The following is a 14068-nucleotide window of genomic DNA, read 5'->3' on the forward strand; positions in this document are numbered from 1 at the left end:
CAGCCTCCCGTGACGTCACGGCTTGTGATTGGTCGCGTCGCCCATGTGACCACGACGCGACCAATCACAAGCCAGAACGTAATTTTAAAATCCTGAAGGACCTAAAATTACGTCACGGCTTGCTGTGATTGGTCGCGTCGCGGCCACATGGGCGACGCGACCAATCACAAGCCGGGACATCACGGGAGGCAGGACAGGCGCGCATTTTAAAATGCGCGCGTGTCCAGCCTCCCGTGACGTCATGGCTTGTGATTGGTCGCGTCGCCCATGTGACCGCGACGCGACCAATCACAAGCCAGAACGTAATTTTAAAATCCTGAAGGACCTAAAATTACGTCACGGCTTGCTGTGATTGGTCGCGTCGCGGCCACATGGGCGGCACGCGACCAATCACAAGCCGGGACTTCAAGTAAGGAAGTAAACGCGCGAATTTTAAGCAAACAACGCTGCCGGTTCCCTCGCGGACGTCCAGGCTGCGTCGGAGAGGTGAGTATAGCAATATTTTTTATTTTAATTCTTTATTTTACACATTAATATGGTTCCCAGGGCCTGAAGGAGAGTTTCCTCTCCTTCAGACCCTGGGAACCATCAGGAATACCGTCCGATACATGAGTCCCATTGACTTGTATTGGTATCGGGTATCGGTATCGGATTAGATCCGATACTTTGCCGGTATCGGCCGATACTTTCCGATACCGATACTTTCAAGTATCGGACGGTATCGCTCAACACTACTCACCACCACACATCTAGATAAGTTCCTTAAGTGGTCTAGTTTCCAAAATGGGGTCACTTGTGGGGGGTTTCTACTGTTTAGGCACATCAGGGGCTCTCCAAACACGACATGGTGTCCGATCTCAATTCCAGCCAATTCTACAATGAAAAAGTAAAACGGCACTCCTCTTCCAAGCTCTTCAGTGCACCCAAACAGTGGTTTACCCCCACATATGGGGTATCGATGTACTCAGGAGAAATTGCACAACAACTTTTGTGGTCTAATTTCTCCTGTTACCCTTGTGAAAATAAAAATTTGGGGGCAAAAAGATCATTTTTGTAGAAAAAAATGTGATTTTTTATTTTCATGACTCTACGTTATAAACTTCTGAGAAGCACCTGGGGGTTTAAAGTGCTCACCACACATCTAGTTAAGTTTCTTAAGGGGTCTAGTTTCCAAAATGGGGTCACTTGTGGAGGGTTTCCACTGTTTAGGCACATCAGGGGCTCTCCAAACGCGACATGGCGTCCAATCTCAATTCCAGCCAATTCTACATTGAAAAAGTAAAACGGCACTCCTTCTCTTCCAAGCTCTGCGGTGCACCCAAACAGTGGTTTACCCCCACATATGGGGTATCAACATACTCAGGAGAAATTGCACAACAACTTTTGTGGTCTAATTTCTCCTGTTACCCTTGTGAAAATAAGAATTTGTGGGCGAAAAGATCATTTTTGTGTAAACAAATGCGATTTTTTATTTTCACGGCTCTACTTTATAAACTTCTGTGAAGCACTTGGGGGCTCAAAGTGCTCACCACACATCTAGATAAGTTCCTTAAGGGGTCTAGTTTCCAAAATGGTGTCACTTGTGGGGGGTTTCCACTGTTTAGGCACATCAGGGGCTCTCTAAACGTGACATGGCATCCGATCTCAATTCCAGCCAATTCTACATTGAGAAAGTCAAACGGCGCTCCTTTTCTTCCAAGCTCTGCGGTGCGCCCAAACAGTGGTTTACCCCCACATATGGAGCATTGGCGTATTCAGGAGAAATTGCACAACAACATTTATGGTTAAATTTCTGTTTTTACACTTGTGAAAATAAAAAAAATGGTTCTGAAGTAAAATGTTTGCAAAAAAAGTTAAATGTTCATTTTTGCCTTCCACATTGTTTCAGTTCCTGTGAAGCACGTAAAGGGTTAATAAACTTCTTGAATGTGGTTCTGAGCACCTTGAGGGGTGCAGTTTTTAGAATGGTGTCACACTTGGTTATTTTCTATCATATAGACCCCTCAAAATGACTTCAAATGTGATGTGGTTCCTAAAAAAAACGGTGTTGTAAAAATGAGAAATTGCTGGTCAAATTTTAACCCTTATAACTCCCTAACAAAAAAAAATTTTGTTTCCAAAATTCTGCTGATGTAAAGTAGACATGTGGGAAATGTTATTTATTAACTATTTTTTGTGACATATCTCTCTGATTTAAGGGCATAAAAATACAAAATTTGAAAATTGCTAAATTTTAACATTTTTTGCCATATTTCCATTTTTTTCATAAATAATCGCAAGTAATATCGAAGAAATGTTACCACTAACATGAAGTACAATATGTCACGAAAAAACAGTCTCAGAATCAGCGGGATCCGTTGAAGCATTCCAGAGTTATAACCTCATAAAGTGACAGTGGTCAGAATTGTAAGGCATTCAGTAAATGTCTTTGCCTTAACAATATCTTCCTGATATCTGATCTTTTACTGCTCTATATGAGCTTCTTTCACAGTTTCTATAATTCTGAGGATTCATTATAAATTTTTATGGTTTATTTATTATGCTTAATTATTTAGCACCATCATATTCAGCAGCGCCTTACAGGCATCATCGCTGTTCCAATTGGGGGCTCATAATCTAAATTCCCTATCATTATGTATTTTGGAGTGTAACTGGTGCTCCTGGATGAAACCCATGCAAACACGTACAAACTCCTTACAGATGTTGACCTTGGTGGGATTTGCACCCAGGACCACATCGCTGTAAGTGCTAACCACTGAGGCACTGTGCCACCTTCAATCTCTTTACAACCACTGCTCCCATAATGCCATCTACAAATTCCTCAATAAGTGTCCCCCCAGCCTTTAGCTGACTTACCAGGTTCAAATTCATTAATCATCACTATTCTGTGGAATGTCCCATGTGTATCTGCTAAATTTCTGCCAAGTGTTTTTTTGCCTCCAAAATTTGACATTAGATCCAAACACGCCTCTTCACAACCGCACATGCATCTTCCATTCTACCATGATCACTTATGATATAGGTAACCAGCCCTGCCATCCGGAGCCAATGCTTTTTTCCTTACCCATGATATGTAGTGTCCTTCCTTGCTTGGGAACAGTTCTGTGTATTCTTTATTAGAATTTATTCTTATACTTTTTTATATGTTGTTTTTCTTTTTATGTAAGGGCCAGTAATAATAGCTGTTAGTAGAGCTGGTTCATTGGAGTGAAACATGCGCTTTCATATAGAGGAACACATTACATTCAATGGAACAAAAATTGCATTTGAATCATTGCCTTGTGAATGGAAGATCCAGTAGAGCCTCCAGCAATGAAACCAATAGTCTCTGTGAGTGGCATCACAAGAAAAGCAAAAAAAATAATTCTATGCCACGGGCTGTGCTTTTATACAGTGGGAATAAAGCAGCACAATTTTTTTTTGTATCTGACTACAGAGCAAAAAGATTTTCTGCTAGTTGCCGTAAGACATTAATACAATTATTCGGCACTTAGACATCCATAGATCCATAATTTCAACCACATTGTATCAGCGAGAGGTGGACCTGAAATGAGAGAGAAATTGAAGGAGGAGTAAATGCAAGAGAGGGAGGGAAGGAGTGATGGAAAGAGAGACGGAATGCTATGCACACAGCGAAGAAGATCAACAGAGGATGAAAGTCTCCCTTTCCTGTAAAGAGAGATTTTGAGAGTGCAGCTTTGGGCTATATATGCCCCTTCTATGTCTTTTTCTGATTCCAGTGCCACATTTCTTCTGAATGAGGTAACCATTTGCTTTTCTTCATTGCCTTGAAGGGAAGGTTGAGGTTGAGATGTGTGTGAGGACTGAATGGGAAATCTATCTGTGGTGGTACAAAGATCTCTTTCGGGATGTGCACTGAGCCATATCAAGCATTGTGCTTTTTAAAAGGCTTTTTCCATCTTGAGCTAAATAAAGGAAAATTAAACAAGACAGGGCAAACAATGAGTAGGAAAGGCTAAAATAAAAGAGTATTCGAAAAAGCATTTTGTATGGAAACATCACCCTTCGGCAAACAGACAACTAGCTTCGCTTAGTAACCTCGATGGGGTTCACATCGATGTAATGGCAAAGCAATAAATTGCAAACAAGTGAAATTGTATTTACTGGGTTGACAAATATAAAGCTACACCTTTAATCATGAACGCCACTGTCAAGAATGATGCCATTCCAGGTATATGAGGTGTGAAGCCCACCACGTACACACAATAATACGCTATACATGGCATATGTAGCTCAGATGAGAGAAATACACAGAGATGACACTGATGACGGAGAGATGTGACTAAATGAACTTGATTTAGTAGTAAGGACTGACAGGGAAAGATGGAAAATAATCAGGCTTGACTGACTCTGGAAGAGCTGGGATTGAAATGGTACAGAGCAACGTTGAAGGGCAGCCTTAGCTGTTAAATGGTGAATTTCTTCGCCTTGATGATGGGCACATTATCAGCCGGAGATTCTTGGGTGTTATATAATTAATGCCGCATCTTTCATTGTCTACTGTCTGTCTTTTAAATGCCTGATATTAACACTTTTCTTTACCTTCATCCCTTGACATGACAGCCGACCAGCATCATGGCGTCGTGTTCAGCTGATCATTGGCAATGTGTCGCTGTTAAATATATCCATTTTCTTATCACAACTTACAGTCAGAAGTACAAGGCCGTAGCTGCAAAATCCTTTTACTATAAAGATTAAGCTAATCTTCAGTTTTGAAAAATGTTAGTTTAATTACATATATTGATATTGGTAAAAATAGTGATCGATATCTGCACAGCACCTGTAATTGGGAATATTGGGCAGCACGGTGGCCCAGTGGCTAGCACTGCAGCCTTGCAGTATTCGGGTCCTGGGTTCAAATCCCACCAAGGACAACATCTGCAAGGAGTTTGTATGTTTTCCCTGTGTTTGCGTGGGTTTCCTCCGGGTTCTCTGGTTTCCTCCCACACTCCAAAAGACATACTGATAGGGAATTTAGATTGTGAGCCCCAATGGGGACAGTGATGATAATGTCTGTAAAGTGCTGTGGAATTAATGTGGCGCTATATAAGTGATTAAAATAAATAAAATATAAATGGCCTTAAACGCACATACATAGAGTTGGGAGTACCAACCGAGCATGCCTCAAATTTTCTACTGTAATGAACATTGATAGATTGTGAATATGAACTAAACCAACACCTTATAGACTTTACATTTATCTCATACTTGCAACTGTTAAAAAAACAACACATCCATCAAGTTTAACCTAATATCTTGCAGAGAAAGGCAAACCAATCCCCCCAGGCAACTGGGAATAATTTTGCTTTATAGGACAAAAAAAATCATCATGACCTCACAAGGGCAGTCAGATCAATTCAGTTCATATTACCCTTTAGTTATATTGATGGCTTACATTTTTATAGAAAAGCATTTTAGGAGAGGTTCTGTGATTTCTGCACATAATAGGATATTCTTAAGGTTTGAAATAAATCTAAGTACTGGAATACAGTGGGTAATTTTCCCAAATGACAAAAAGTAGAAGAATTTGTATTTATTAGTAATAATATTATCCAATGGTTTACTTTTCTGATTATATGCACAAAAACTAGATACTTGAAGGAGACATTAAAGGAAACCTGTCAGCTGCTTTATGATGTCCAAACCATGGGCAACGTGAATCAGAGACGTGCTTCATTACCGCAACCATGTATGTTTCAGTGTGGGGTGTTTCAGAAAAAAACATAATTTAAAATGGGGATGATGTAGCTGCTCTCGTAGGTCCCTAAAGGCTTCTCCATGCCCCATTATCCAAGTGACTGACAGGTCTCTTCTTATGTGTGTGTGTGTGTGTATAGGTAGAGACCTGTTAGTCAAGCCTGGAATGGACACAGACAGAAGAGGGCCCTTGTGCAAGAACAATATATGGGTCATTTGCAGTCCAATAGCTCATCATAGTGCACAATTCCACCTGCTTTAGAGTTGGTTGCACCAATGGTATGTCTGCCCTTGAGCCAAAGGGTGTGGTGCATGGAGAAGCCATCGAGGACCTGGCCCTTGGACTAGGCATCTGCGTTGCATCATCTAAAAGTGTGCTTTCTCTAAATTATTCTAAATTATTTATTATAGCGCCATTTATTCCATCATGCTTTACATGTAAAAAGGGGTATACATAATATAAAATAAGTACAATAATCTTGAACAAAATGAGCCACTGACTGGTACAAGAGAGACGGCCCTGCCTGCGAGGGCTCACAGTATACAACGGATGGGTGTGGATACAGTAGGTGAGGGTAGAGCTGGTCGTGGAACAAGGGTTGCTGTAGATTGCAGGCTTAACGGAAGAGGTAGGTCTTCAGGTTCCTTCTAAAGGTTTCCACGATAGGCAAGAGTTTGATATGTTGAGGTAGAGAGTTCCAGAGCAAGGAGGATGCACAGGAGAAATCTTGTATGTGATTATGGGAAGAGGAGATAAGAGGGGAGTAGAGTAAGAGATTTTGTGAGGATCGGAGGTTGCGTGTACCGGGAACCTAGGTCACAGATATATGAAGGAGACAGATTGAGGATGGCTTTATATGCCATGGTTAGGGATTTGAACTGTAGTCTTTGGGTAATGGTTTGCTAGTGAATGGATTGACAGAGAAGAGAGCCTGGGGAATAGTGGGGGGATAGGTGGATTAGTTGGGCAGAAGAGTTTAGGATAGATTTGATGGGTGTGAGATTGTTAGAGGGGAGAAAACAATGCAGGAGGATGCAAAAGTTGAGGTGGGAGATGATGAAAGCATGTACTAGTGCTTTTGCAGATTCTTGGTTAAGTAATGTCCAGGAACATTAAATATTTTTATGTTGGAGTCAACAGGAAGTGCAAAAGGCTAGGATATGTGGTTTGAAGGAGATATCAGAGTCAAGGGATACCCGGAGGCAGCTAGCTTGCCGAGACTGGGGAGAGTGAGTAGCCATTGACTTTGATGGATAGGTCTGTTGGATGGGTTGAGTGAGATAGGGGAAAGATGATGAATTCTGTTTTATCTTTGTTAGCACTGAAGAAAGATGAAAAAGCAGCCAGACATTGTGGGTTCTGGATAGTAAGGATTTGATATCGGGTCCAGAGTGAGATAGATCTGTGTGTCATCAGCATAGAGGTGATACTGAAAGCCGTGGGACTCTATGAGCTATCCCAGGCTGAAGGTGTAGATGGAGAACAGCAGAGGCCCTAGGACTAAACCTTGGGGAACACGGACAGATAGGGGGCGAGATTAGAATAATCTGTAGTAACAGAGAATGATGTGAGGGGGGCAACCGATTTGAGAGCTGCAGCTGTTGTGGTAAAGCAGCAGCAGCATCTGTATTGTGTAAGGGACATATGTCTGCAAGAGGGAGAAGGGATTCAGAGAGTGTATATATGTATATATATTATATATATATATGTTTGTGTGTGTATGTGTGTGTGTATATATAGCTATACACAAGGATAGTAAACTAAAGACCCACACTAACATTAGACTTGTCTGATGGTCTAATGTGTACGCTGGTGCCTGACTTATAGTTTCTAATAAACAGAAAACGGAGAGCATTACCTAACGAATGGGATCCTCTTGTGGCATGTCAAACTACAAACTTAGAAACATATAGAAGAGGACAGAAGCATGCCATACGAAAACAGGGATCACCAACAATATCAAATTTTATTATAGCACATAAAGCCACATTATGTGCTATAATTAAATTTGATATTTTTTGTGATCCCTGTTTTCATATGGCATTTTTCTGTCCTATTAAATGTTTATGAGTTATAGACGCCTCTCCATTACTAACCCCTGAGCTTGATGTCAGTGGACATAAAACAGCTGTCATCAACCCTAAAACTATTACACCACTTGCCAATGCACCAGGTCAAGTGGGAAGAGCCGAGGCTAAGTGCCAGAATTGACTAATCTAATGAATGCGCCATTTCTGGGGTGGCTGAGGACTTGTGTTTTTAGTCTGGGAGGGGACCAATATCCATGGCCCCTCCTCAACCTAAAAATATCAGCCCATAGCTGTCTGCTTAGCCTTTGCTGGTTATTGAATATAGGGGAACACCATGTCATTTTTTGGGAGGTCCCCCATTTTAATAACCAATACAGGCTATGCAGACAGCTGTGATGGGCTGGGAACCTTTATGGATATTGGCCCCTTCCCAGAATTATAACACCAGCCCCCAGCTGTAAGATTTCCCTCTGCTGGTTAGTAAAATTAAGGGGGACACCATGCCATTTTTTTCTTTTAATGGCTAAATATATGTACAGTAAAATGCACACACTCTGCACTAATTATCTGACATAGTTATTAATATAGACAGGCGCCAGCGGTTGAATACTCTCATCAGAGTCACCTGCTATCAGCGAGACCAGGCGTACTCTGATGAGAGTAGTACTCATGAGCTGACCCCTAACCGGATGTAACCTTTTCACCGCCGGTCACAGCTGCTGGCTCACATGCTGTCATATGTGTGACAGCGTGGGAATCACAGTGCTGTGATTGGCAGCAACCTGTGTGACAGCTGATGTTTCCTGCACTGTCACACTAATGACAGAATGGAAACCGCCAGAAGTTCTGGCCCCCTATTCATTTGAATGGGGTCCAGGTTCAGGTACCATTCTGGTACCTGAACCAAAGTTCTATTTAAAGTTTGGCTAAACCTGAGGGACTCAAACATCCATGGGTCCGCCCATGCCTACTATTGATTTTTCAAATAAAAATGAAAATGACAGTAACTCTGTCATATACAATGACCAGGCAAAACATTAAAACTACTGACAGGTGAAGTCAATAACATTGATGATCCTGTGTGGTGGAATTTATTAAACAGAAGGTGAACACTCAGTTCTTGACGTTGATGTGTTGGAACCATGAAAAATTGTCAAGAATTTTAGCAACTTTGAGTAAGTCAAAACGTCTTCAAAATGACATACCATTGAGGTTTTTTCCAGCCAGTAGGCAATGGTTAGTATATAACAAATGTCGTCAAAGGAAGGACAATCACAACCAAAAACAAGGCTAATTGATTGCACATTGGAAGTGAAGGCTGACCATCTCACCAAAGAGATATTTTTGCACCAATTAGTGAAAAAGTGAAAGTTAGGTCAGAAAGAAAAATATTAGAAAATATAGTACATCACAGCTTCATACCGTTTGGGCTTCACAGCTGCAGACTGGTCTTGTCAAAGTGCTTATGATGATCCCTGTAAACCAACAAAAGTGTCTACAGTGGGAATGTGAACAGCAGAACTAGACTATGAAGTAGAGCAACGGTAGAGTGTTGCCTGGTCTGATGAATTCTGTTATCTTTTACATTATGTGGATATTGCTTATCAGGGGAAGAGATGTAACCAGGATGCAGTAAAGGATGAAGGCAAGCCAGAGGAGGCAATGTGATGCTTTGGCCAATGTTCTGCTAGGGAACCTTGGGTTTTTGCCTTTTTGTGGATGTTACTTTGATCACCTACCTTAACATTGCTTTAGAATAAATACGTTCCTACTTGGCAGTGGTATTCCCTCATGGCAATTGTCTCTTTCAGCAAAATAATACCTCATGTAAAACTGCAAAAAACTGTCAGGAATGGTTGTTTTATTGATGTGGCTGATTGGCGTAAAATTTATTATTAAATTAATTTATTTTATTTTTTTAAAGTAATTAAACTTTTAACTTTCCCAACCAAGTATTATGTAAAGAAAAAATTGCAAAAGGAAAGGTTCTCTGCTATGTATTTACAGGGCAGTACTGCGGAAAGATGGCGGATTTAGTCTTTGCTTCCAAGGATAGCACCAACTGTAAATGTATCCCTTATGTAAGGCAAATAGTCCATGCAAATTGAGACAGATGGTTTGTGTACGGTATTCCCCGAGAAGGAGAACAGTTGTGGCACTGTAGCTTTGGGATTTCTGACTATGACTCATTTGAGAATTTTTCTAGGTAATGTACAATATTAATATTTTTCTGAAGTAGCTGATGAAAACACATGTTCCTACTTGCATGTAGAAAACTTTGGGGAAAATTTACTAAAATGGAAAAGTATAAGAATGTATGTTTTTTGGATGCAGCAAAATTCCACTATAAGTCATATAAAGTACTTCTATGTGACTCTAAATCTTGGCACATTGGCTCATTTGTGACCCTCTGATCATAATGTTGCTTGTGGTTTTGTCATTTTAAACTATTTGGTTCTGGATCAAAATAAAACAACTGGAAATATAATTTTGAGTCTGTATAGTTGTCAGATTCCCCCCTTTTACACTAATTCTATGCAGTGTTAATGACAAGCAGCTAACGTTAAAACAGAACATTTTGCATTTTTTCCACTTTTTGGTGTAAACCAGGTCTCCAAAACTGGTAATTTGCAATAAATTACAAAAAGCAAAAAAATTTTTTTTTTGTACAATGCTAGCCGAAAGTTTACCAAGTGGTCATTGTGTACTAGAAGGAACTTTGCCACAAACTTTTAGACAGATTTAATAAGATTACGCCAGAAAATCCATGTCTGCACTTGCTTATATGAGATATACATTTCAGTTTCTGAATTAAATGCGCCAAATTTATTAAATGGCATGATTTTTAAATACATTTTGCACAATTTACTCAAATTTCATTTTTTAGTCTGATATATAAAGAAAAATTGCTTAATAAATCTCTCCCTATAGGTGTGATAAATAAAAGACGCATAGTGTGGAAAAAAGAAGTAGAACACTTATTTTTTGTGTGATTTTTATGTGCCACTTTTTAAGCTATTGTTCCCTATAGTAATTGCAACATGCCCAGATTATAAGTAGTATGTTCCACTTTTCAGGGACCCCAATAGGTATTATGTAAATATGGATACTGTGTTTTCAAGTAATTTTGAGTCACATTTCACACGCAGCTTTTAATACTTTTGCTTTCATGGCTATTTCTTTGATATTTTTAACAATTTCTTTTGTTTAAATACTGAATGTGTGAACGTGGCCTAAAAATATAGGGAAAATGCAAACGAAAGAGCAAAAAAACATCCAAAACAATGTAAAACAGCGTTATTAAAAAATTTTTAAACACATGGCACTTGTTACTTAAAAAAAATATATATTTGTGCAATCACATTTCACCTTTAAAAACAACTGTAACATGTATGCCTTTTCCTGTTCCTTTTGCTCCTGCTTTGGTCGCTTGGTGGTGCCGTGCCTTTGTTGTGTGAGATTTGTGACAGCATCGGTACTGTTTAATTCCTGGGACTTTTGGTGCCACTAGATCAGGAAGTTATATGGGGTTAATTGTCTTGTTTATGGTTACTTTTTTTTTAGAGCGTTGGAAGGGGCTGCCCTCTATTTAAACTCTTGGTTCACTAACACTGCTGGTCAGTTAGTTTTAGCTACCTGACTTGTGCTCTTCTCCTTGCTTGTTGTGGTTTCTTGATTCCTCCTCCTTTTTTTTTTTTTTTTTTAACCTCAGCTTGAATTTTGACGATCCTCTTGTCTTACAATTCTCTTCCCGATGTGAACTTTTGACTCTGACTTTGATTGACTGCCTTTGGTTCCCTATTCCGGACGGCACACTTTCCGTGGAAGCATCTACTGGACCCCATTGTAAGACCAGATCCCTGTACAGGGATTAAAGACAGAATGGCTAGTGCCAAGTCTGTCCAAGGCAGCATTTTTGAGCCTGTGGTCTCTGACAGTCATAACCCAACCATGGCAATTGACAATAAAACACTGCGGCTTTGCTACATATTTTTGACAGTACAATACACTACCTGTCCATGTGAATGAACTAATAATCAAAATGAAGGGTGTTCACAGTCTACAGGCTTCAGAACGTGCCAAAGCACGAGGACTAGATGGTTTCCTAGTATGGAGTCACATGGCCTCTACTGATTGTTATGAGTGCCCTACACACATAGAGATTATAATGGAGTATACCCCATGGTTGTACACTTTTATTTACACAGAATTTGCCTGAAAACATCTGCAAATGCATATGAAAATGGAAATTCCAGTAGAGTGGTCATGTACCGCTATGGGGGCTTTACACATGCACACATGAACACTAAATCTTTGTTTTAAAATGGGAGTAAAGAAGGGGACTGCAATGGTTGCAGTTCCATCTACCACCTGAGGTGGCACAGTGACACATAAAAGGACAATTGTACTATGACAAATACATGGTGCCCTATTACAGATGTTGCATCAGGATCCAGGTCATATGCACAGGACCTATACAGTATGTGGGCACTTTGTGTGCAAGGACTTGGTTTCTCCAATACTGGCTGAATATGGCGCACATGGGTATGTTTCACTGCTGCACCTCAAAAACGTGGGTTTGAGGGTTATCTAAGCTTAATTCAATAATGCTGTTGGGTACTCTGGAGTTCTCGTGCGAGAATCACATCGTAAACCTTGTACTGGCTGTTGGCTCTCCTGACCTGAGCTTGACAGTTGCATAGTAATCCATCACGCTGTCTCGCTCCGGTCAGGAGAGGTGCCGGGCCAGTCGGTGCAGTGTGATGCAATTCTCGCAGGAGAAATATGGCAGTCTGTCTCTGCCCTTAATGTGACCCTAATACTAGCCTCAAGTTTTTACTGTACTTGAAATAAAGTGCATTTTATTATGGTCCCTAGGGAGGATCGAATAGCTCTGGATAAGTGCTTATCCGAATAGCTATAGCGCTTACCGAATAGCTGCATTGGGAACGCAGATACCTGGAGCGCTCCCGATAATCAGCTGTTCTGAGCCGCAGCTGCATGTGTCGCGGCTGTGTCACAGTCACAACACATGCATGGAGAGTCTGTGTGTTGGGTTAGCCATGCATGTGCTCCAGGTATCCGGGTTTCCGAGGCAGCTATTCAGTAAGCGCTATAGCCTCTCGGATAAGCTCTTATCCAGAGCTATTCGATCATCCCTAGTGGTAACTAACCAGGGTTTTCATGCTCTGCAGGTTACAACTTTTAACATTTTAAATTAGAAAAAATAATCTAGCCCTTTAATGTAGGCAGAACGAGATGTGTTTGGGAATCCTCTTTACATAACGATCAGTGTCAGTCATAAGCAGCTTAATTAACTGGCTTCTCACACTGTGCAGCTGCAAAGCAGTAATTTATGGCAAGCTTCAATTACATTTTATTTTTTATTGTTGCTGCCAGTTCTGCATACAAATAAGTTGTCACTGGAAATTGTTACATTTGTGATTTGCAATCAGAATTTGCAGTAGAACATCGCTTCAGGAATAACTTGACTTGATGTTTTGGCATCTTCATTTCTCCCTGTTTAAAAATCTGCGTCGTTCTTGCAAGAGACTGCATTCTCCAGATTTGGTTTCAGCTTATAGCAACACAACAATGAGACATGTCAAATATTTCTTTAGAAACTCTGAGAAATTAAATTCTGCGTAAGGCAGTTATTTAGATATAAGCACTTGAATTGAGGGAAATGTAATGCATATCAGCCAGGCCATCAATCTCTGGGCATTATCCTGTTAGGGCTCATTTCCACTGGCGAGGAAAACGGACGAGTGCAATCCGATAAAAAATCGGATTGCACTCGGACCAATGTTATTCAATAGGTGTCTTTTCATTTGCGATTTTTTTCTCAGCCGAAATCGGACTGAGAAAAAAATCGCAGCAAGCTGCGTATTGCTGCGATTCTCGGACGAGACTCGCCAATGCAAGTCAATGGGTGCGAGAAAAAAATCGCACAGCACTCGCACCATGCGAGTACTGTCCGATTTTTACGCACCGGTGTCCTTTGAAAAGCCGGTAATTCAGCGCGGTGTACAGTAAAATCACACTGACAGGTTAGAATAGAGTAGATATATACACATAGAATAGGTATATATACATATATATATGTCAGTGAGACACCTATATATGTATATTTATATTTAATGCAGCGCAAGATAGCATTAAAGCCGCTAATTCAATTACCGTCTTTTTCTTTCTCCTTCCCAAACCCGACAGGATATGAGACATGGTTTACATACAGTAAACCATCTCATATCCCCCTTTTTCTTGCATATTCCACACTACTAATGTTAGTAGTGTGCATGTGCAAAATTTCGGCGCT

General features: G+C 40.4%; 1 protein-coding gene across 2 annotated transcripts in view; it reads left to right on the forward strand.

Annotated features, from left to right (window-relative positions):
* The window catches only part of CACNB3 (calcium voltage-gated channel auxiliary subunit beta 3), a 313828-nt gene that overhangs the window by 70178 nt on the left and 229582 nt on the right, over window positions 1-14068 (forward strand). Inside the window, exon 1 of one of the 2 annotated variants that reach the window (XM_077297462.1) lies at window positions 3595-3762. The exons of the other annotated variant lie outside the window; for it this stretch is intronic. Within the exon in view, the coding sequence (XP_077153577.1) occupies window positions 3721-3762 (42 nt within the window). The 5' untranslated portion in view covers window positions 3595-3720. Of the gene's footprint in view, window positions 1-3594; window positions 3763-14068 lie in introns of those variants that run through there. 2 annotated transcript variants of the gene reach the window in all.

The sequence above is a fragment of the Ranitomeya variabilis genome, chromosome 3 (genome assembly GCF_051348905.1).
Source record: "Ranitomeya variabilis isolate aRanVar5 chromosome 3, aRanVar5.hap1, whole genome shotgun sequence".
NCBI classification, from domain to species: Eukaryota; Metazoa; Chordata; class Amphibia; order Anura; family Dendrobatidae; genus Ranitomeya; species Ranitomeya variabilis.